We start from the raw sequence: 25,728 nt of genomic DNA on the forward strand, positions 1-25,728 counted from the left end.
TGAAACATGAGGCGGCCTGTTTGCAGCACATTCAGTTGTAGAACATCATAAACGAGCGAATCAGTTGAGTACCTCGTGAAAACCAAATTGATTTGCAAATGAGCGTATTTCTCGAAAGCAGTTTAATTGTTTTTTTTTCACTGGAAGTAGCATCATCCCAAAATTTTTAACTGGGTGATAAACAATGTCACATACCGAATGATCCGTAAATTGATATCTGAGTGTGACGCACTGTCGAAAGTCAGTGACTTAATCAAAATATGTATCTAATCAGGTCCATTTTTCAATACGAAATAGATGCAAGAGCTTATAAAACGTCTTCGCCCCTTTCGTTTGTCAGGTGTATTTCTATTCTGCTGGATACCTTTTTTCACGTTCAACATCACCCACGCCTTCTGCTTCAAGTACCAAACCCGTCTGCACAGTTGGTCACTGTGCCAGATCCCCAAACTTGCCGACAGTGTGGCCCTGTGGATGGGTTACATCAATTCATCCCTGAACCCCATTGTCTACACCATTTTCAACGTGGAATTCCGCAAGGCCTTCAAGAAACTGCTGGACTGTCAAACGTGAACACAACACCTCCCCCCTTCGTCAAATTTTCTACTATTAACCAAAGAGGAGACTTTGTCCTATGTATTCACCATAGATGAGATATAAATTATATGTAAATGAGTGTATATTTCACCCATTAGAAATTCGCATACTCAGGGCTAGATGATTAGATGGCCGGGTGATCGATCGAATCGTCTGACAAACCAATCACATTGCTTGAATGTGAACGCAACCACCTGTTCAGACTTGACAGTTTGTCACACAGAATCTGATGGTAAATTTAGAAGCCGCTAGTAATATGGTGATTTTTCACGGATGGATGTGAAGAGAAATTGATGAACCCAATGCTCGAGCAAATTTCCTCACGCCTGGATATCACGGTTGACGTGTGCGCACCCCCAAATCGTTGGGTGTCCCATCAACCTTTGTCTCCGGGGGGACAGAACCCCTAAAAAACAAAGTTTGTTCAATTCCCAAGTTGCTTTTGGCCGCATCGCTTCCCTTCTCACAGAATAGCGAAGTTTGCCAGCAACTGATGGATTATGCTCGCTTCTGCCGCTTTCAAATACACTAGGAGATTCTTCCGCCAGTATGTCTTGAAGATGAGCATGTCAGTGCCTGTGGTCACTATGTTAGGACATATGTGAGTGTTCTGCATAACAGCCCCCAGCCATCTGGTGATCTTATCGTCTAATCACAAATATGATGACCTCAGCCTGTTGCGAATGTCTATCCACAGGGTGACTTTGATCAACCCGATAGCTATGCTGAAGTTCATAATGAATACCCTTCAGTTTCACTTCAAATCTGCTACGAGACTAGTTTTTAAAAGAATAGAAAGCATTTTTTTATTGACTTGTCACCGTGTGCCTTCTTTGTACAACGTCCTTCAGCCGCCTGCAAAACCAGATCATGAGGATGGAATCGTCTATTTAAACAAAACAGCGAATTAGCTCACACATGACTTGGATATCAATCCAGGTCGTCACCAACTGCTTGAGGGTGAGTTGTACTCTGAAAAGTGTTGGACTCGTGGCTATCCATCAAAGGGTGAGTTCACGCACGGCAGGACAGATCGTGGACACGGTTTTTGGTGGGCCGAACTCAACATCTTTCTGATTGGACGAATTATGAGCGATCCCTTGTGTAGATCTTTCCTAATGATCCATACTCTATTGTACACATACTGATCGTTTCTCATTAAAGTGCACGTTGAACAAGGCCGCAGATCGCCCTAAACCTACATTCGACTGTCCGACTGGAGGCTTTCTGGTCGTACTTTTAAATTACGAGGCACTCAGCACACCGCATCAACGCCCTGTCTAGCTGCATTTCGCAGATCAATATCTTGTCAAGGATCGATATCGTTCAATCGCGGTTCAGTTTAAAGCCACACTGCTTCACGCCCTATGTCGCTATTCAAGACACTTACCGACAACAAATCTGTCTTGTACAAGTCATAGAAAATAGGTCGACGGCTAAGAACTATCTAGTGAAACTTAGGTAGAAAAAACACGACTTAGCAGAGTGAAACCGTGTTCGGGGTAAGTCTGATTAGCTTAGTCAATCGATCTGTTCAACCAACCGTCGCCACTAGTAAGGTTATATCCCAGTTTATTCCGTTGATCGAAAGACGATCTTTTTGTAAGATAAAGCGCTGAGATGCCTCATGTACAATGCATTAGGTATCCTGCTTATACGTGACGTCAAGCGGGAACTTTTAGCTTAGCAACATGACAGGAAGCCGCGTGGTGCGAGTGAAAACGATCGGTCGAAACACGTGATGATCTCACTTCGCTGTGCTCCAGGCACGATAATTTGTCTAACGTGCCAAGACGAAAAAAACTTCAAACTGAGTAGTAAATGAAAACAGACTGACGAATTTTCACTTAAATCCCCGCGAAAACTAACAATCCACCGATGGTAATCTACTTATGTGGACAATAGATTTTGGATTTCATGCTCTGCTTGTTTTGAATTCGAATGAGCCATAAGAAAATTTGTGAACGATTGCGTTTTTAATAAATCAAAAGTTTTCGAGAAATGCACCGAGTTGCAAATCAAGTTGGTTTTCCTGAGAGACTCAACTGAATCTGTCGTCTATGATATTGTACAAGTAAATGTGTTGCACGCAGGTAGCCTCATGTTTTAGTTGGCACGATATTCGAGATATCGAAGTATATTTTCATGAAGGAAGCTACTCACAAGGTTGCTGAAAACTCTTGGACAGCCCACGACCGGTTTCGCCCTTCCAGTTTGGGCTCATCAGGTAGGCACGCAATCCCCGAGTTTCCGTCAACCTTATGATCTACTTGAACCCAAATTGGACTGTTTTCGAGAAATACACTCATTTGCAAATTCACTTGGTTTCCACAATAAACATACCGCGATATCTTGAATATCGTGCCAACGGATTCCTAAGGCGGCCTGTGGGCAGCACATTCAGTTGTAGAATATCATAAACGAGAGGTTCAGTTGAGTCTCTCGTGAAAACCACAAATTGATTCGTAAATGAGTGTATTTCTCGAAAACAGTGCAATTTGGGTTCAAGCAGATGATAAGGTTGACGGAAACTCGGGGACTGCGCCCAACTAATGGGCCCCAAGATGGGTCAAACGGGTCGTGGGCTGTCGAAGAGTTTTCAGCAAGCTTGCAAGTAGTTTCCTTTATTAAAATCAAAAGATTGTTATGCTAAATGTATTATATAGAAGATACAGTTGAAAGATCAGCTGTTCGGATGTTGACCGAATAATTCAACCCTTCAATTTCCTGGCAAGCTCGTCAGGCAGTTTCTGTGTAGTGGAGATGAACGATGCACTCATGGGTGCACCATGGCGACTGGTATTGGCGTATCAGCCCCACTAAAAATTGATTGGCTGCTTGCTGACTCATATGAAACTGTCGCGTGATTCTTCAGAAATCTATGATTTCCTGACTTGTTTAACGGAGAGTTGTATTCATGATAGTTCTTGGGCCATTGCTCAGATACCAACTTTGTGAAGTATCAGGGGAACGCCGTAAAGAGCTTTCACTCTGTCGTGCAGGTACTCCTATTGAGGAGACCTGCCTTCCTGGGGGCTTACCTGAGAAAAACATTGTGAAGGCCACTTGCCATTTTACAGTTGAATACTAATACGTCTACAAAAATTACGGTTGATTTCACAACCAAAGTAAAAAGTTTCAAGCGAACCTTCCCAGAATGTGATAACGAAAAAAAGTTTTCGACTTAGGTTTCTGTAAGTTATCCGATTTCAGCCTCTCTTATTGAGGTTCGATTGCGATTGTATTTGAATTTTTGAAGTTAACAAGCAGTGTCAATTTATAGTTCAGAAGAGGCATATACATTACGGAGATGAGTTAACCAGACCTCGTCGTCAGGTTAGAAATAATAAATAACTAAGTAGACGACTATTAAGTAAATAAATAAATAAATAAAAAATAAGTCAGAGAACGTGATAATAAGGCGAGTAGCTGTCAGCGGATAGTAGACGACATTAAGTAAATAAATAAATAAATAAATAATAAGTCAGAGAACGTGATAATAAGGCGAGTAGCTGTCAGCGGATGATAAGAGGTTGCCAAGGGGGTAGCTGAGTGGCTAAGTTGGTTGACTTGACGATCGACGGAGGTATATTTGTAGCGTTATCAGAGCGAATGGTTGTTCAGAGAGGTTTATGGCCAAGAATAAACTTGGACATGTTATCCAGCTGCAAGGAGGCTAACTTCCATGGTTCTACTCTTTAAACGCAACCGGCTGGCAAACGGTCAATCCCCACCATTCTCAATCCCCAAAACGTCTGTTTCCGGCTTTAAATTTGGGTTTTTGTTTCACAAACAACTTTTGGCTCAACTTAAATCTTAAAGAAAGACGAAACGTCAGTCCTCACATCGAATGTGAGTGTGTATTCTTTTTTTGCCGATCGACTTATTGGTTCAATCGAAATCCCAACCACTTCACACATGATCGATCCGAACGGGCCCTTTCACGTCATCGACCGAATATCTGATGGGCTGTCAGTATCGATCCAATGGCGTTGCTTAAAACTGCAGACAAGACAGTAGCAATACGATTGCGAAATCCGGTATGATAATGTCAAAAACTATTCATATGAACGCTGAGTCTGCCATGGTCACGTGATAACTCGGTCGACCCAGTCTCCAGAAGACTTTCAATATATGTTTAGATTGTCGGAACGATCTTTTTTAGTTACCATTGTTCTATGGTTTACAGCTCACAGGCGGCTTCGGGATTCCTTCAACGGGTATATTCATTTGAGTTCCCTTCTTTTCTTCTTGGCAGTGTGGAACAATTTCTTGGATTTTGTACAACTGTTCTATACCACCGATAAACTTTGAAGAACAGTTTTGCCATCACCACATGTCACAAAATAAGTGATCTTGTCATCTGAAGCTTGAAAAACTGCCCATAAACTGCACAGTAGTTAGCTATTCGTCCCATACAATTTTTCCTGCTCTAGGCCTTGAGTTTAGTTTTTTGCTTCAGAGTCATCTAAGATCATATTCCCTGAAAAAATTTCTCAAAATACTGACGGATCGATAAACATGCCATTAAAATGCTCAAAAGCGAGACCAGTGTATCACGTGGCAAACCTTTCAGACTGATCTGTGCTCAGCCAAGACTGAAGCACATTCGCCAATCAATTTGGGCCACCAGAGTTATCGATCGAAAACTAATCGATCACGTCTTCTGAATTTTACTAAACAGAAGTGCTTCATCTGTGGCTAGTTGAAGTAATTTGGATGTGATTCTGTCTTTATTTTTATTTCCTAAGTATGTCTTAGTGTCTTATGAAACTACGTAAAAAAATCTCTTTGCATAAACTTACAGAAACCTTGCTATATTCAGTGACGAAATGTGCCCCGTTTTGCTCAGATATCGATCAATGTGTGAGAATCGTTCAAAAGCCGTCGCGTCACCCAAGCAAAGAAGTCGCTTGTGTCATTCTATCTGAATACAGCTGACTTCTGTTAAGTACTTCTTCAACGGTTCTTCTTTCCCAATTATGACTCCACTTTTTGCGAAGTGAACAGGGCAATCACTAGTCTCAATATGGATCCGTTTAGGGGTGACAAACCAGAGACGGATTATGTGAAGGTAACGCACTCACCTCAGAGACACGCGGTTCGAGGATAACACATTTGATAAGACGGGAAGCTGGGTACGGTATGTACTCATCATCAAAACACTGACTCGAGTGGTGTGAATAAAAGTTCTGCAAATCCCTCAACTGCCGGCAGGTGCTCAAACGAATAATACCTAATCAACGCACACTAAAAGAATCACAAACGTGACAACAGACGTACTGTCTAGCCTAAACTAACCAAGAGTTTCCGAAGATGGATTCCCCATGCTTCTAACTCATGCGTAAGTTGTTTGAAACATGTTCGTATTGACTATTGTATCGATTGACTCGATAGGCCCAACTGTATCAGTGCGGGTGAATTTCACCCCGGCGGCATTGAAAGCCCAAATTTCACTGCAAGATCCTAAAAATAACAGACTGAGTATAGACAACTGTTTCGCATGATGTTTGATTCACACGAATAATTTCTTCCGAAGGATTTGGAAATCAGTCTCCGAATATTGGGCCAAATAATTTGGAATTCTTGCTTGGGTTTCGATTGGTTCGGTCTTGCTTCGTAGTGCATCGTAGTCCGTCTTCCTGTCATCTAGTTGGTTAATTTTATATCTTACATCTGTAGTAGTAGCGTCTTCATCGTGATTGGCCCATTCCAACTCTAGATTTCCCTTCGGGGCCAAGTTACACAATATATCTCTGTAAAGACTTTGTCTATCAACCTCTGAGGATATGGGACATAGAGAGCTACCAAAGTCCGAGCCAAAACAAGTAAGTAATGAAAAACTGAACTGATCTGAACTGAAACTGAACTGAACTGAACTGAACTGAACTGAACTGAACTGAACTGAACTGAACTGAACTGAACTGAACTGAACTGAACTGAACTGAACTGAACTGAGAGATGAATCGGAGTTGAGAATGGACGGTAATCTACTAAATGTGGAAGCTACATAACCAATCAATGAGACTTCAGATTGTTAGACCACGACGCAACACAGATCACGACCGGGCATTTACACCCTAGCTGCCCGACCAGCTACAAATGAATCTACCAGTTAACAGCAGCGTGACTAGATGACTTCAGCTTCAACCCGAGTACAAGTGGTCGTGATGTCTTGAACTATCGGTCGTCATCTTGTAGTCTGATCACTCAGTGTTATGTAATAAGTAACCGTTTGCGATTCTTGCTGACGGAGGTCACAGACGGTGACCGAACCGCTGAGTTGTACAAAAATCCGCAATTACCCAACCTTAACAGACGTTTAACAGCTTACAATCCGTCCGACCTCCTTCGAAACTTCCGAAGCTCTATCGAGCAGTTTACTTTCAAAATTGTCCTCAGGCATCGGTGGCCAAATAGCATTTTCCCTGGATGACCTTGAACGGAAGCTGTACTTGTCGGACCCACATAAAATACGAAGGTGAATGATGACTTGGAAAATTTCTACCTTGGTTCCAAGTCCACAATCAGCTCTGTGCTCGGACAACCAGATTCATGGAGATGAATCGGAGTTGAGAATGGACGGTAATATACTAAATGTGGAAGCTACATAACCAATCAATGAGACTTCAGATTGTTAGACCACGACGCAACACAGATCACGACCGGGCATTTACACCCTAGCTGCCCGACCAGCTACAAATGAATCTACCAGTTAACAGCAGCGTGACTAGATGACTTCAGCTTCAACCCGAGTACAAGTGGTCGTGATGTCTTGAACTATCGGTCGTCATCTTGTAGTCTGATCACTCAGTGTTATGTAATAAGTAACCGTTTGCGATTCTTGCTGACGGAGGTCACAGACGGTGACCGAACCGCTGAGTTGTACAAAAATCCGCAATTACCCAACCTTAACAGACGTTTAACAGCTTACAATCCGTCCGACCTCCTTCGAAACTTCCGAAGCTCTATCGAGCAGTTTACTTTCAAAATTGTCCTCAGGCATCGGTGGCCAAATAGCATTTTCCCTGGATGACCTTGAACGGAAGCTGTACTTGTCGGACCCACATAAAATACGAAGGTGAATGATGACTTGGAAAATTTCTACCTTGGTTCCAAGTCCACAATCAGCTCTGTGATGGATGAGGTCCGATGGTTTCAAAACTGCCATTCCAACCCTGTCAGTACGGCTCTTCATGTACAGCGTTCTCCTTTGAAGTCTCTTCAAGCGGATCAAAGATATTTCATTTTGACTTAAAGGGAAAGAAATACCTCACCCTCAATGAAACAATCTTCTGAGATGGTAACCTGTTTAACTGGATTATGGGCCATTCTGTTTGTTGACTGTGTTGACCAAAAATCCTTTAAGCTTGCCTTTTATAATAAATCCTATGTTTTTATATTAGAGAAGAGAAATCAAATTGCCCCAAACTGCTTTGGAAGAGAACTATCAATACAAGCTCCGCCTCGCTCCTCTTCACCCCAGGGCACGGAGAATATGAACTCGATTGCGGATGGAACGTTTGGCCAAATTTGGCCATCAGCATTCCCTTCTATATCACCGGTATCTTCTTGAAGAAAAAAACTGTTGAAAACACTGTATTTCAATCTGTCTTTGGCCAACTAACGCAACGTTAATTGAACTTTGAGTGGAAAATGTAGGCTAAGAAAGCCATACTCTTTCGTGCTTCTCGAAGCCACTTACGCAAAGCACTCATAACGTTACTTGCAAGCAGATGACTAGCAGGTAACGCGCAACTGTCAAACACTGTCATTTGTTGCGGAATGCTTCACGATGTGGCCGCCATCGGTTCTATCTGTGAATCCCAATTCTCCTAGTAACATAAACTTAGCTTGTACGCGAATGGTCACAGCAACTAACCTTCTTGAGCTCACGTTAATGCTGTCATTCAGTTTGAGTAAGATGAGAAACTGTCGGCCAACCTTCTCGTCGTGATCGACTTTGTTAATTCTACAACGCTAGGTGATAGGTCACGTTGCCATGGTGACGCTGCTTTTGAAACACCAATATAACAGCAGCGCTAAATTCAGACAACATTTACCAAGCGAAAACCACGTGATTTTTGGCGCGCTTTCTGGACACTTGACCCACGGGTAAGACTCTGAGTGCTACTCATCAGTGCAAGACTATAGAGACGTGGGAGAAGAGTGAGGAAGAGAAACTCAGAATTCCGTAATGCTATGAATAGCAATTTACATCTGCGTTCATAAACTGGTGGGTTTTGTACATACTGTAGCGTCTGTCGGAGACTGAGGCCGTCCTACAGCTAACATTCCCTGGACACTCCTACTCTTTGAACAAAGATTTTTCCAGGTACCAAATTTTCCCATGGGGTCGGCATTCACGATGGCAACTCCCCTCATAATGGATGGATGTCTTTGACCATTCTGGCCCTCACTGGCCTCAATTTTTCCCGTAAGCTTAGCTATACAGACGCCGTTAGATACGATTTGACCCAGATGTTGGGAACCCAGGTTTTTCTGTACTGGTCACCTCCGTTTTATATTCTTTATACTGCTTGGCCAGCGTGATAACTGAACTTCCCCATTCAAAGGTTAGTTTCTTTGCCTGCAGTAGGTCGTGAGATGTCTTGCGGAACCTAAGCTCAAATATGATTGGTTGAATGATATAAAACTCCGGTAATTTCTCACCAATTCACAAAATCAGAGGTCAAAACATTGAAATCTATCAGCAACTGCTACGAAAACACCATGGGATAACGCTATTGGTTGACAACAAGGCCAAATGCTCCAAGGTCACAATCTCAAGGTCACCTTGACTCAACTGTCCGACAACTTGCTAGCCGTGGTCTCATCATACTTGGTAGTCACCCGTACGACTCACCGCCCTAACCTGACGAATATTCACCCAAAAATACTTTCGTCAATCCTTTATTTTATGACTAAATAGAATTTGTGGTATCCCGTGGTTTTCTGGTCAACTTCACGAGCGCTTCAAAGCACTGTAAACTGCACAGAATGAAAGTTCAGGTGAATCTAATCACGCCACTAGTGTGATGAGAATCAACCCAGTTTTTTGATAGGTTGATTTTGAATCACGGTGCTACTTTGGTTCTAGTAATTCGGAGGCCAATATTCTAAGAACAAGGCTGCCGTCGAATGCTACGAGGTAGGGTCTACTTCGGCAGAGCACTTGCAGGTGCAATTAATCGTGTTGTGACTTATAGACAGCGCCAACTGATGAAACCATACTAAAAAGGAGCGAATTACCCCCTGTTTCTGTGCCAGTTCAAGGCTACAATCAGATCAAATCAGCGGATATACCCTCATTTGCAAACTAATTTGGTTTTTCGAGAGACTCACCTGGAACCCAGCTGAATCTCTCGTTTTTGATGCTTTCAGGCAACTGAATGTGCTGCATCAGGCCGCCTCATGCTTCGGTCGCGAGATATCGCGATACATGTGTATATTTGTAATGTACTACTCATAAGGTTGCTGATGGATTTTCAGCAACCCTATGAGTAGTGCATTACAAACAGATCAAATCAGCTTTCAACCGTAATCAGTGGTATTGTAAGGCCTCACATTGTGACCAACGACGAGGTACCGAAGATGATCTTCACGAAGCAAGGACCTTGCTTCGAGGGGACCACACCTTCTCTTGCGCAGACGAAGTGCAGAGCAGTTGAACAACTACAAAACCGCTGCCTGACAACGCAGGTGACGGATAAGCGAACCTGCCGACATCGTCAAAATTGCATGCCTCGGGGAAGTATATATTCACGATTATGTACTTTTGGTGTATGCGTCTTCCCGTCAGCCATGCACCTGCCTCCGAAGGAGATAGGAGACTAAAATGGCGAGTACACGAAGTCCTGGAAGGAAATGGACCGAAGGCAGTGGACGGATGGATCCGGCAGTTTCCAGCACACGTGAAAGTCAAATAAATCCTGGAAGGAGGGAATTTGATTAGTGGAAATTCAAGATAAGGCAACAGTGGCTTTGTTGACCGTTTGGGGTGTGGGAGTGGAGGATCGGGGTGGGTAAACGGGGGGGAGTTAGGAAAGAGGCTGAGTGGTCTCGATGAAATACTTCAGAAGGCTGACCATGTAGACCGTTGATAAAATCTGGGTAGTATGAAACAGCTCCACAGCAACACTCACCCGACAGTGGAGTTGAAGACCATTAGTCTGTGTTCTTTCGTGAATGTCAAATTTTCAAACAACTCAGTGCCTTAGAACTTCGATTTTCTCAAGCATGGTGCAACTGAGTCATTGTGTCCGACTAATTGTAACCGCTGTGCTGGAAGCTCAGCGGTGCGGGTCACACCTTTCTTTTCCCGAATCTAAGTAGCCAAAACCAAACGGTGTTTGCAAACAGAAAAAAGGAATTTTTTGTAGGCTGGAGCTTAAGACCTATTAGTCTGTTGCATAAAACTCGAGATCTTATCGACTGCCCGAAAAAGGCGGATATGAGAGCAGTCATCAGGTCGCACCTGAATGGAGTCACTTTGTGAGTTATCAGAACCCTGAAGGTTACTCCCTTAAAACATCGTGGAAACACTTTCGATGACTAACCGCTATGCCAACTGAAGCAAGCAGGACAACTGGAATACTGTCAGGTTACCCAAGCATAGACAGTGGAACTCAAGAGGCAGAGGTTGGGTTCGAACCACAGACCGGTCGGTAAATTCGCGCTCCAACCATTGAGCAATCTCGCCCCCATACTGGTAGGATAGTATAACATCAAATGAGTGGCATAACTCAGAAACTTGGAGATTCAACAGATGTTGACAACTGCTCACTGCCTTGCAACTATTAGGCTGGAATGTCCATTGTTATCTCATCACGTTTGGGGCGTGGAAAGGAACTGAAGGACCTCCTAGGGGTATATATAATTTATATATTACGCCTCTAGGAGTTTCTTCAGCTCCGTTCTACGCAATCCCCCTGTTGTAAACCAGTCGCGCAGTTGCATTCGCTGGTTCGACTAGTGTTGACCGAATCTTGCGTGCTAACTACGCATTTACAGGAAAAAAACTGCCACTGCATATTTAGAAAAAGCAATGACATTTTCTCCACAGTGATGGTCAAAATCCACTCACCTCTTCCATGATTCACGTTCTATTTGTGCGACGTTAAAATCTGTGAACATCTGAAATTTATTCAGACCGACAATCATTCGTGGATCGACCATATTGAATAGTGTTTCTGTTTGAGCGAAACCTCTTTGGGTTACCGAAGGATTCCTGATGTGTTTTCATTCGGGGCCTGGTGTAAGGGTGATACTACTGATAGGGGGGGCATGTGAGTAGTATGTTTTCTTATAAATCCGCTTTGCGTCCCTTGTAAAGTGAGATTTATTACGGAATTTGTGGGATTACTTTGTAGCATTTGTTTGCATTTGAGTGATAGCCAATGAATATCCAAAAAATTCAGGAATACGCGTTCAAGGATAAGATGTATATTCAGTTTTTATAAACAAGATACATATGAGAGTTTTGCTTCCCTGTCCAATAGTCTGTAACTGTTCAGTTGGTATTTGCTAATAAATAACTCTGCAGCGAAGGCATTCTTCCTTTCGCTGGTATTGATTCTTTTATTCTACTCTCGCTGTGTACATCGGGATTCTTCGTTTTGTTCTAAAAACCCCTTTCATGCATTAATGTGAAGGCAAAACACTCTTTGACCTTGTCATCGCACCTCTAGATTAGATCAACCACGTGGGTTTCGCCATCTTGTGGCCACTTGCTCTTGAGTCGGTGTGTTATCTGGGTTTCCTAGTTGCCCGTTTGTAGAGGACCCTAACTGGAATTGGCCACCCGGTTTATAGAAACCTGTGTAATCTCACGATGAGATTTTGAAAATTTTTATTCTTTTATGACATTCATAATACCGCATTTGTTGATTAGTCCCCATTTGAACGATTCGACTGTTTGGGCCTTGGGCGTAACTAAACGTGGTCAGTGTGATTGCTGGATATGTTCTTAGGACGTAGGAGGCCAGACGTACCATACTACTCATACGGTTGCTGAGAACGCTCGGAAGAACATCGGGATATCTCGAATATCGTGCCAACCAAATCATGAGGCGGCCTGGTACAGAACATTCAGTCGCCTAAGAACATCATAAACGAGAGATTCAGCGAGTTTCCAGGCGAGCCACCTGTCAAAATCAAATTGGTGTGCAGATGAGTGCATTTCGCTCCATGGGAGGATCTTTTTACAGCGACGGAGACTGATTAACGCCGATTCGAACTGGCTCCTAGCAGGAGAATGTTCAAATTTCTAGGAATATTAACTGAAGCGGACTGGTCCCAAGTTCACCATTCACAATCTTTTCTTCAAATTTCAAAATTTCGAAATTCCTTTCCAGATTGTCACGTTTAAAATGGCAGATGAGCCGTGACCTACAAGAGTAAGATTTTAACTGCTTGGAGAGATTTTCGAGTGACAACAAGGAGGTCCAATAGAGTGGAAATTTTGTACAAACAACTAACTACTGAACGCTAAGTGTATCAGAAAGCCCACACAAAAGAACACTGCCATGTACCGGTTCGACATAGGAGTTTCTAAGATCATGGCTCAAGGTCACCCAACTAAAGGGCGTTAAGATATGAATTAACCCCCCTACAAGGATCACTGTTATATGATCCTTGGGGGTGGTCTTAAAGTGGACTTACTTTCCAGAAAGATGATTGGTTTGAAAACGTGTAGGGTGAACCCCATCCCAGATTCAGTTCTTAAAGGAACATACTGCTCATAAGCTTACAGTTCCTGAATTTCAGCTAATCTGGAGTTGTGCATTCTGCTTAGGGCAATTTACTCGTTCTAATTATTTTTCACTCCTCAATAGAGATCATTACCACATAGCTCCAAGCACCCAGTACATATGTGCATCAAAGCTTGGCTCGTGATAGGCGTTGTAACTGGTCAATCGAGCCCTGAAAAGTTGTCCAGTCACTAAAATCCGTAGGTAATATGGCTACATATGTACGGAAATGTAATTCACCGGTATGTAGACCATTTTTTGCGGTGGCCAGTAAACTCCGTCTAATGAACATCTTGATTGTCAAGTCAACTACTATTTTTAGTAACTGTGTACATATAATGATAACAATGTATGATCGACGTGGTGCTTCATCTGGAGTGATTGTTTTAGCAGATTGAGATCATGGAGACCATGTGGTTCAACCTGGATGAATTTTAGACATAAATGTATATAATATTGCTCACGGCCCTTCAGTGAACCATCTAAGCGTAACTCACTGCTTCCAGAATATGCCTGCTGTCCAGACAGTTCTGCGTGAGTGACTTTCAGTATAAGGCTCTACCTGGGTGACAGTTTAATGTGAGCACCTGGCTGGTACGAACAACAGCTAAATGAATGGTGAACAGTGTTTACTGAAATATTCATTTGATAGGAAAATAAAGCCGGAATAACGAAAAACCTGGGTACCATATTCTTTCCCAATAACCATTGCATTTGGGGCAGCTCATTTCATCTGCGTTTCACATCACATGCTGTCGGTAGCATTGCTCAGGGCATCAGATGGATGTAGTTACCGTGGCAACATTGAATGGAGTTTAACGAAAATAGGACTCAGCAAGGTGAAGTGTTCGCTCATCCATGATGCCTATGTGTACCTATTCGTCACAGGCGTGAGACATGAGTGCAATTTGGAAAGTTTCCAAAACAAAACTAGTGGGTGCAATCAAAATGCTGATTTGATTCTACCCGTTTTCTTCGTTCCATTCTTGATATTACCGCTTCCGGTAATTTACTGACAGTTTGACGGACAACTACTTTCACAAGGCTAGTTTCTGAAAAATACTCACTCGATCTGGATATGCGTAGAAGAAACAAGAGTAGAATTCTGTTGGCTAAATGGCAGCGATTTTGTATTTGTTTTATACCAAGCCGCATTTTAAAGGACTGAATAAGTTTGCGTACTTTGTGAGGAGATATCTATTCTTGTGAACACACCTCAGAAGTTTGTGGCGATCCAGGCCAAATGAGTCTGTGTAAACTGGATTTATGAACGGCTGGTCACCATCTGTATTGTGCTACTGTTTTCTTTGGAATTATCGCTGTCCAATCAGAAGCCTGCTCGTGCAGACATGCCACGTGATTTGACCATTCGGCCTCCCGACCTCCACTAACACCATGACGCTCTAGCTTGACTGTCAGTGGCAAGCTACGTTCAAACTGAGCATGACTGCGAGAACGATACATTTTCCCGGCCTACTAAAATGGCTGTACCTACTGAGCTAAACGGGCTCTGGTCTAGATGTGACATACTGCTTATAAGAAAGTTCTTCGTCAGCTCAAAACCCGCCTTGCCCCTTGACGACAGAAGCAACTGAATCTAACTAAATCTCTTATTCATGATGAATTTTCTCTAATTGGATGGCTTCCTGTTTTCTAAACTAGACCCGACGTTCTTGTCAAAGTGAACATCATGAATCCAACGCGACTGGTAAATGTGTCAAAGTGGGGAAAACAGATAATTGGCTGAATTTCTGGATCACGCAGACAATAAACCTGGGTTGCTAGCACCCTGTAACAGTAGTTGGTGAAAAGTAGATGTCGCTGACTCTGCAAGAAAACTATCGAGTCATTACTATGAAATGGGAGAGCTTTCCCGCATTTTATCCAAATTTATTGAGTAGCTAGAAAACTCTCACACCACTAAGGCAACAATGCGGTGAAGGTGACGTCCAGAGTCTTGAACTGGGAAAGTCAAAAAGCTCTAGCAGCGGAACTCATTCCGCGCATGCTCGGTGAATGGAGGTTATCCTGCCATTGTCCATCCCTCTCAGCATTGTGACTAGTTGGTTCTTTCGAGTCAAGGCTTCACTAACTAAAGAAGAAGTGGGAAGATAGAAAAAATTGACGAGCCAGAGTTACATCGTGCCGTGTTCCAACTAACTACGTCAAAATTTCGTCAATAAAATGTATGCCGACTGCATACTCACGGCAGAAGTTTAGGGATACCGGCAATGGACAGTTTATCACGTCAAAAACCAAAGATAATATCATTCACCCAACTACCCCGGGGATCGAACTCACAGACAACAAACGGACATCTACTTCTCTATTTTTCTCACACAATTAGCCAACAAATGTCACATCTCTTTCTGATTCCTGAAGAACGAAAAACACAAAATCAAGATGTGACCATTTTGTTCCCCTCCTGGTGTTTTAATGCATCCAAGGGGCAGATAAAACAGTGATTTAGATTTCAGACAAAGCATTGGTAACCACAGGGTCCCGAAAAATTGAAATTGTTCTATTATTGCCCACATTTCAGTAGTATGTAAAGCGTAGAAAGTCGTGAGAACCAGCATCACGTACGGAAGCAACTGCGGGGATTGATACAGATGGGATGTTGGACAAAGCCTTCGACGTGAAAAACGTGGCTGTTCAAAGACACGATCCACCATCTCATGTTTTCATATTTGGAAATCAGCAGGACACGAGTTTAATCTAAATGATTGTAGCGTGAGGAAGAGCAAGACACAAGGGGGGAGTCTAAGAAGCGGTTTCCTGCAAAGAAATTTAATCGACCGATATATAGTAATCGACCCCGTCTACAAAGTGCTACGAGAGAGGGACCGCCAACCCAGTGGGAAAACTGAGCTTGCCTCGGCAAACAAACGAACGGACCGAAAATCGGGGCCTACTGTGACGGCAAACGAACGAAAGCGGGTGCGAGAGGACGGGCCAGGTCACGTCTCAAGTCTATTTAGACACCGACCAATCAGAAGACAGACAACTAGGAACGTCCATTGATCGGCCAAGGTCTATCCGGACAGGTAGACTGTAGATCAACAACCACGCACTTCCAACTTCAACACATTTCGACCCACTAAGCATTGATGACGTCACCTTGCCTGAGGATGAAACGGTCACAACCACATTGCCTAGCTCTGCGTGAGGGTCGAACTTTGATAAACAAAGCGAACAGTTGGGATGTGAACACTGATCTATTAAGCCTTGCATTGCGGAGTACACATATGGACGAATCAGCGGACACGAACTCCTGAAATCTCGTCAATCAGGGTGATGCCACCGGTGTCGGCAACCGAGCACGAGCCAAGGTGTGCTCCACTCCTTAAATCAACTTTCCAGCCCCGCCACAAATGCAAAAAGTGCATGTGCGAAAAGTTGAGCCCCGCCCCACATTTTGCCAGCTCCAATTTAATGCACGCACAACCTTGACCATCAGTGCGCACTGATGATGTCACCTCGATTGGTGGTGAAACGTTTGCAATCAAATTGCCCAGCTCAGCGAACAAGCCAACGACCACCATCTACGCTACCTGAGCTACCGACATTTTCCTCTATAGAAAATTCCTTATCCTTATCTAGGCTCAGTTTGTGCAAAACTTTTCTCCGTTCGAACCTTAGTAAAACCTTAAGGGAACTTTCTGACGCTTTCAACTCTCGTTCATGACATGGAGACGGCAATACGTTTTTTAGCAAAGCCACGGAGTGATCCATCAGCAACGCTTATGCCAACACTTCTGGCCACCAAATGACACTTTCAACTGCTTCTCACAGGTGGATGGGTAAGGCCCAACAGTGTCGGCAAGGAATCGGTCTTCGAAAGGGAACTTGGACGAAGCGGTCTAGGATGGAGCTTAGGACAGTGATTCTATTCATTTATTGCTGGTCCGAAAATTTGGCAAAAATCAAGCTATACAACCGCTGTTGACTGGAAGAACGTTCTTCGCAAAATTTGCGCCTGGCGGTGGCTTTGCAGTCTCCAACAGTTATCGGCGGCCCAGGTCTACACGTCGAGATCGATCAAACGCTAATATGTCGCCGTGAAAACCACGCGGGACGAGTCCATCCCCAGCAGTGGAATTTCGGAGAAGTCTGTCGGGAAACTAAACAGGTGTTCATGTATGCAGTGCCAGATCGAACCGCGGTCACTTTGGTGGTCACATTCCAGGCCTGCATCGCTCCCGGCTCAATCATCATCTCCGATGTGTGGGTATCATACCAAGGAATTGAAACGATAACTGACGTGAATTATACTCATGAAACGGTTAATCATACCGAAAAATTTGTGGATCCAATGACTGGAGCTCACACACAAGCCATCGAATCTCTACAAGATGCAGGATAAACGTCAATGTGGCACACACCGATCTTTAGTGAACAGCTACTTGTGTGCGTTCGTTTGGAGGTAAAGGTACCGAAAAACGGACCTTTTCATGCAAATTGTGAATCAGTAGGTGGCGGCGGGTGGGTGGTTTTTTGGTGGGGCTTATCCGAAAAAGAGCCGAATACTTCCTCAATTCCTACGACAAACAGACTCAAAACGCAAACCCACATGTTGTGTGTTTCCCCCCAAATTTGGCATATAAAGAAACAAGTGGAGTTCTCAAAAACCTCACTTTTACCGTTATATGTCCCCTGAAAAATCTTCCTACTGCAGACGGTTTGTCCCTTTACACGTGTGATGTCGGCACTTTCCGTCACAACTTCCTCTCGACTTGATGGAGAGATAGAGAGAGAAAACAATTCACCCCTCTCCACCTCTCATATTTCATTCAACACCCCTCGTTGCCATAGCGTTGTCGAGTGTATTTTGCTCGTGATTTCTTTCCTGTGTTTGAAACTACGTCACGGTTTCCGTCGTACAAAAGTGCCCGAGTGTCATATGAGTGCATTCGTTTTTGTTGTTGGTAGTTTAGCTGACAGCAGATTCCGGTTAAGGGAAACTAAAACCCCTTAAAAAGACCGCGAAAATTAAATTATATAAATGCTTCTCATAAAGGAAACCACTACTCACAAGGTTGATGAAAACTCTTCGACAGCCCACGACCGGTTACGCCCTTCCACTTTGGGCTCATCAGGTAGGCACGCAGTCCCCGAGTTTCCGTCAACCTTATGTTCTACTTGAACCCAAATTGGACTGTTTTCCAGAAATACACTCATTTGCAAATCAATTTGGTTTTCACGAGAGACACAATCGAATCTCTCGTTTATGATATTCTACAATGCTTCTATAGTTCATATGAGCCAGCATCCGTGAAACCTTGTTTCAATCCAACCAGTCACCGACAAAATAGGAAGGGAGTCACTAGCGGTGGCAAATGCGTTTTATTTATTCTTGTCAAGTTCAATGTAACTCCTTGCGTTGTCGTTTTTCGATTCAGAAAAGCTGATTTGTAAAAAAACTGGGTGAAAAATCGCCTCTGGAAAGCACCTCTGCTTCATCGTTTGGTTCGAAAAGCGTCTCTTCCTTGTGACAAAGGCGGATCTGAATTTGTGTTTTGAAGTGATAGGACATTCTAAATGATAGTCTTCGTTCAATAGAGAGACACGTGGGAACAATTCCCTCCGGGTTTTCGCGGAGAAATTGAGCAAACAGATTGAACTCAAAGCGCGAGCCACTATGCAGCGTAGTGTCGATGTTGACGTACAAATTTTGACGCTGGACCTAACTTTTCTTACTTTCTACAAAATTCCTGGCCATTTTTGGACTGAACAGGCTAACCCGCCACTTTGTAAAGCCCTAACTGAGTGAACTCGGAGACTGAAAGCAAAGTTTTACAAGGATTGAAGCAATAAACTTAGTTCAAGGCTTAAAATACAGTCATGCCCCTCCGCGATAGTGTCTTCAAAGAGAATGACCACTTGAGGAGACACTTAACTCGCTTAATTCCACATTTCCATGAGTTCCACGTGAGATAGGTCCACGAAAACAGATTCTTCAGCGCGATACACTCATTTGCATATCGAGCTGGCTCTCACTGGGGACCCAACTGATTCTCTTGTTTATGACGTTCATCTTCAACAAACGAGGGATTCATTTGGGCCTTCCCCTTGAAAACCATAGTGGCGTACACATGAGTGTAGTCGTGCAGTTTGAATCCAGATAGAGAGTAAGTTTGAGGGAAACTCGGGAACTGCGTCTACCTGCTGAGTCCAAGAAAGACAAAACCGGTCATGGGTCGGTGAAAACTCTTCAACAGCCTTATGAGTAGTATTTCACGTGTGAAACAACTTACTGTTCAACAACTGTTTCGACGGCATGTACTACTGATGAAACGTGTGAGTACTATCTGGCCAACATAGTGCTGTCCCTGCATAGTTGTTTCGAAAAGTTTCATAATGACTGTCTATCACTACTTACAGTTCCAACAGCGTCCGGGAAAGCTCGAAAAGGCGCTTCAGAATGATGATTTTTAAAAGATTCCAGCAAACGACATTGGTCACTGCTTCGTTCGTGTTTCGTTAGCAGGCAGCTTTCCACTCCAACACGCTTGTCCTTTTACGAATAAGTATACCTGATTAGGGACGCAATAACTCTGGTCATTCGACGACAGCTGAGTTGGATGTAAACGACGCCATTGTATCAATGTAGAGGGAAATCCAACGTGAGATTTTCATGGTCAGATTACTGGCGACGGGGATTAGTTAAACCGTGGAAAGTGCATTGTTTGCCGTTTCTACTTGTAGATAACTCTACCAAGGTAGGTTTGAGAATAGAAGATTGATGACTTGCCGCAATTCACGTCTGTGCTCCAACACTAGAGCGAATTAAATGCAGCTGTTGACCATGTGAGCAAAGCAATCGAAATCGATTTTGCGTTGCATTTCCTCTCCATTTATTGTCACACTGATGATGACGTATGACCTAGATTAGTTGCCTGTTTGCTCTCGTTGAGCAGTTTGCATGCTACAAACGTGCAGCTAAAAGCACACAACAACCCAAGAAATTTCGCTTTGAAGAATACGGTAAGTGAGAGGTGTGCACATTGTTCGGGGGGAAACGAAATCTAACCTTCCGAGAGTTCATCATCAGGGTAATCCAAGATCAAGAAAAAGAGGACTAATTGTTTCCAGAGATGTCGACTCGGTTCTACATCTGGTTACACGATTTTCTAAACTTTACCTTCAGAAAGAACTGAGTACGACCAGTGCGTTGTATTCACCGATTCTTCAGTTTCGAACCCATTATGGGGTCGTCAACCGGACAGTTACAAATGTAGGAAGCTTACGATTTTACCTTTCTTGTTCTTGTACGTTGTTTTTCTATTCCCCGTTTTCGTGTTGATGACTAGCATGCTGTGATAGGAGTAACGCTCCAACCCCCCTCTCACACGAACACGGCGAAAGGTATTGCGCTTCGTTCGACATTGACGTTCGAGTTACTGCAAAGCCAAGAGAATATCACAGTAGTATTTGGACCAATGAAGCAAGGTCAGTCCTAGGTGTCCTCTTACTTAGTTCAGGAGTATTGCCCAGTGCAGGCCCTGATGTATGAGCGATACCCACCGGACCCCTCCATATGATCTACTGGACAGGAGACGTTGACTAATTGTATATGAGTCAGTGTGATTCCTGGCGCTGAGATGAGCATTCCGGTTGCAATCATGTGATCACTAATCAGGTGACACTTTCAGCGCGTAGTAGGATAGCGTTATGAGGAACCGCGTCGGCATGTCTTCATTCTGTCACATTTGACCTGTGAGTTCCATGACTGCCATTCTCAACACCTGATCAGTTCATTCTCTTTGTGGAGTACGATTAAAGTTCTAGTTTGACCAAGCGTATCTGCCAACAGAGCTGCCATTCGTAAGAGAAGCAGACAATCTACAAAAGACACTCGTTTGAAAACCGACTTGAAGTTTGCTGATGATTTCCTACCCTCTTCTACTGTCGTCTCAAATGGCTTTACAAAGGCCAAGTTTTGTTCCAGTCGAGAACTGGAACACGCTCCTCGTAAGACGGTCGACAGCCCAAGGCCGGTTTCGCCCTTTTCGGTCTGATCAGAAAGACGAATTTCCAGAAGTTTCATCAAACGTATGCTTCAGTCAATTAAAGAATAAACGCAGTTGGCGAAATCAAACGATTCACAAACGGAATTGGCGTTTAACCGGCGTCATTGCTGTATCGTGGGTGGCCGTTTATGGGTTACGCCTGCACTAAGCCTGCCAGACTACGCGATAGGGAGAAGACAGAGAACTCGGGAAACGACTGTATTGTCAGGACAAGACATACAGACATTCTGCGCAAATATACAGGAGGACCAAATGGCTAAATATGGCCGTTCACTTGTTCGCTCTGTACAGCCAATGGCGGTGTTCCGGTCGTGAATAGTTTCAGCCTCACTTCACTGGTCTTGTTTTGTTAAGCCGTGTTTGGTAAGCTCCGCCAACGCACCTGCTTTCCGAACGTGTCGCACAAATGGTGACCTTGGGGGTGCGTCACTCTGTGCACATGTACTTTTTCCATGTCTGGACGTGTCCTGACAGTCATAAACCGGGGTCTCAGCTATCTCCCGTGGAGTCGCCAGCTAACAGTGAGTCGATTCGTGAGTGAACAGAGTTCAACCAATCAGGAAGCTACCTTCGTTTGATTTACTCTTGAGCATGAAATCAGACCGTATTTACGTAAAAACAGGTAATAGTGGGGGGGGGAGGGAATCGTATTCTGAGTTTCATGAACCACCTTGAGTTTCAACAGGACTGGCGTCATCAGACGGTTGACCTGAGACTAAAAAATGAATTCGGACGGACAGAACAATGCTGGGTGCATGGAAACAAAGGATTTTCAAGAGTGAATACCTACTAAGTCGGCTTTGGAAACTTCCTTGAGCTGGCACTGTGAACGAACAGAATATGCGTGCAAAGACCTCTAGACACTTGTTCCAACCCCCGAACACGGCCTGAGGAAAAGAGCTTACAATGGTCACCGAATGGTTAAATTCACTAGCAGGCCATCAGCTTTCGAGAGCGCGAACTTTCTCAAAACAGTCTGCTGATAAAGCTACACACGTTCAGTCATATCCCAACCAAACTACCGTCCTAGGTGCTTCACTTAGTGAAGAACATTGACAGGCGTCGAAAATGGTCCAGAGTGGTTGTGAGTTAGCGAGTCAATCATAGACCCTTGAAGAAATAGTGTAACGGTGATTCTACTGATGGAGGAGGTATGCGAGTAGTATGTTTTCTCGTAAACCCGCTTTACGTCTCTTGAAAAGCAAGATCTATTACGGCATTTGTGGGGTCGCTTTGTAGCATTTGCTTGCAATTGAGTAACAGTCAATGAACATCCAGGAAAGTTCATAAAGTTGCTTTCAAAGAGAAGATGGTTATTCGGCTTTTACGAATAAGTTGCATATGAGAATTTTGCTTCCCTGCCCAATAGTCTGTAGCTGTTCAGTTGGCATATTCTAATAAATAACTCCGCAGCGAAGGCCTTCTTCCCTTCATTGATATTCTGGCATGTAAGACCTAAGACAACAGATCTACCGGAGGCAAAGTATGATGGACGTGCCCTAAGGTGGTCACCACGCGATAACCGAAGTTGAAGCAATAATTTGTTCCACAGAGACGTCATACTGTCCAGCCAATTTGACATGCACTCCCTATTGAACAAGTCCAAACTGTTGCAAAGTACTCGCATACTGTTGCCAAGTTCAACCCCAAAAGCAGCTAACCCCCCCCCCCACGAAGTGCCAAAAACGACGGCCTACTTGGTCAATGCCTTTTGAAAGTAATCAATAAACTCCAGACTAGACAGCAGCACAAAACCCAAATCACAGTACCAAAATCAAATCACTCTCGGCATCAGCCTCGTCATCTAACCTACCGCTGTGGTGAATTGTATTCAAGTCGAACCAGGACGGCATCGATCGCCACAGATGTTCACAAAACTGGCCAGTCCATTGATTTCCGCTCAACGTTTTCTGCCCTCTGTTGATATGATCGATTGTAGACAATGAAGTTGTCTATGACGCTAACCCTCGTTTATGTAGATCGATAGGCATCACGTGTTATTGTGCCCGGGTTATACGTGGTGTCCTTGACTATATTTGTTTGCAACTTTTCAGACTGCATTAAATGCATTTTTGAAGAACAAAGTAGTTCCACTTTTGGTTTTGTGTCGCCCCTAAATACACGAAAACCTCCTGGTTTTCTATCCACCACACCATAATTTTTCCTTGTCACGTCACCACGGAAAGTACTTTTGTTTTCGGTTCCCCGGCTGGGCAGAAGCGAAATTACTCTTTCGACGTGTCACGCATGCAGATGCATCTTGGCGATGCTTCAGTATGTCTCAGTGGCTTAGGAAATTTTTCAGTATACACTGCGGTCCAAGTATTTTGCTTTATTTCAGCTTCATTTTATCTGAAGTCAGCACTAATCAGTTACACACGACTTTACCTTCCGAAATATTATGAGAGTCATTCTATCCAGGGGCACGCCACTTAGTGTTTTCTTCGGGGTCGAAGCAATTTAAGTAAGGTAACATCGTTGCAACTTGCTGGCCCTGCTAAAGCAGTCCTACGGAAGCAACTGACACCTTGGCCGAAATTCGTCTGTATGTAGCAACCATAGAATAATAACGACAATGTGCGTCACACAGAGGACGCCATTCCACCACCCTGCGCTCCATGATCAGCTGACACGCCGCCCACGCAAGCCTCTGATACGCTGTGTGTTCTGTCACGTGATTGGCTATCGTTAGCCGCGCGTAATTTCGTGTAAGATATCGTACGCACATTTTGACAGTCGGGATACTGGGAACGGGCATTGGCGGTTAAAACAGTTTGAATACGTCACTGTTGACACGTTTGATTTCCATAATTCTTGGGTGTTCGTTAATTGCTCTAAACGAGGACAGATTTCAACCAGAAATAGCTCGAAACTAATGGATCATTAATGCCTGAACAGGCTGTTTGATGTCATTCAATGTTTGACGCACATCCCATCCACGTCAATCAGATGTCGTGTCTACCAGAAATTTCTATAACATTAGTAGTGCTCATTTTCTTCAGCAATGCCAACCTGTGCCCCGAGTACTGCTCAGTTCAATCTTACGTTCCGGACAACTCGTCATTATTACGCAAGAGTATCCGTCTGAGACTGAAATGTTCCATCTATAACGATGGGTGACTTCATGAAAGACACACCAAGCCCTCCATATGAGCAATCTCCTTTCAGTGACCGAGTAACAGTAGCCCACGTTGTTGAACAATGATAGCCAACCTCTCAGATGGCAAACTTTGACTATTCTTATCCCGAAATGAGGCGGACCATTATTAGAAGAGAAGTTTTCGTAAAGCACTCATTTGCAAACCAATTTGGTTTTTCGAGAGACTCACCTGGAACCCAGCTGAATCTCTCGTTTATGATGTTCTCAGGCAACCGAATGTGCTGCACCAGGCCGCCTGATGTTTCAGTCGCTACGATATTTGAAATATCGCGATACATGTGTATCTTTGTAATGTACTACTCATAAGGTTGCTGAAAATCTATGGACAGCTCACGACCAGTTTCGCCCTTCTCGGGGCTCATCAGGTAGGCGCAGTCCCCGGGTTTCCGTCAACCTTATGTTCTAAAGAAAGAAAGAAAGCGTTCAGCTGTAGCACCCTTCGGGTGCCTAGTTGCCATACCACCCGAAGGAAGCACGAGACCAAGATGCTGCTGGGTTGCCCAAGCCTAGATAGAAGTTGAAATGCCGTGGTTGGGTTCGAACTACGGACCGTCAAGTCAGTAAGTTCGCGCTCGAGCCATGTCGGACCACAAGGGATAATTGCTCATTTGTGTGCATTCCGCCATTCACAGATATAAACTTATTCACTGAACGCCGTATTTATGAACAAACTCTGTGAAGTAATGGTCATCACACAAACAGTTAGAGTGCATGCCCATTCTTGATACATGTGCTTTCCTTCATCTACCATGCGAACTTCAGCCTTCCTACGCCCAGAAAAGAATAAGTCATGTGATCTCACGCCACAGCCTGTGAACAACACACCAGCGTTTTTGATTGATCAATAAATCAATCACAATCGTTCAGCTGTAGCACCCTTTCGGTGCCTAGCTGTCATGCTACCCGAAAAAAGCACGAGGGCTGGGATACCACCAAGTTGCCCAAGCCTAGACAGGGAAGTCGAGGGGCAGAGGTTGGGTTCGAACCACGAACCTTCCGGTCAGCAAATTCGCGCTCTAACCACTTGGTCCACTTCGATCGATCAAACCGAGATGATTCGAAATGCATTACAGTACTTTGATCGCAGCAACAATCAGCATGTTGCCTGAGGCCAGGGCACAGCTACAAAGGGCAGTTTATGCTCTAAAAGTACAAACTGAACGAAAATGAGTGCAACCAACTGATC

At 43.9% G+C, this 25,728-nt stretch overlaps 2 protein-coding genes across 2 annotated transcripts in view; both read left to right on the plus strand.

The window, feature by feature from the left end:
- The window catches only part of T265_08251 (hypothetical protein), a gene marked incomplete at both ends in the record, with an annotated part of 8,374 nt that extends 7,794 nt beyond the window's left edge, over positions 1 to 580 (plus strand). The window contains one exon of the mRNA XM_009173998.1: positions 341 to 580. The remainder of the gene's footprint in view (positions 1 to 340) is intronic.
- Positions 581 to 17,721: 17,141 nt separating this feature from the next.
- Positions 17,722 to 24,848, plus strand: T265_08252 (hypothetical protein; the record flags this gene model as incomplete). The annotated part of the gene is made up of 4 exons (XM_009173999.1): positions 17,722 to 17,820; positions 18,370 to 18,448; positions 21,708 to 21,803; positions 24,751 to 24,848. The coding sequence occupies 4 exons, from the start codon at positions 17,722 to 17,724 to the stop codon at positions 24,846 to 24,848; spliced, it is 372 nt and encodes a 123-aa protein (XP_009172263.1).
- Between the last annotated feature and the right edge of the window lie 880 nt (positions 24,849 to 25,728).

Source organism: Opisthorchis viverrini (assembly GCF_000715545.1).
Source record: "Opisthorchis viverrini unplaced genomic scaffold opera_v5_205, whole genome shotgun sequence".
Lineage (NCBI taxonomy): Eukaryota > Metazoa > Platyhelminthes > Trematoda > Opisthorchiida > Opisthorchiidae > Opisthorchis > Opisthorchis viverrini.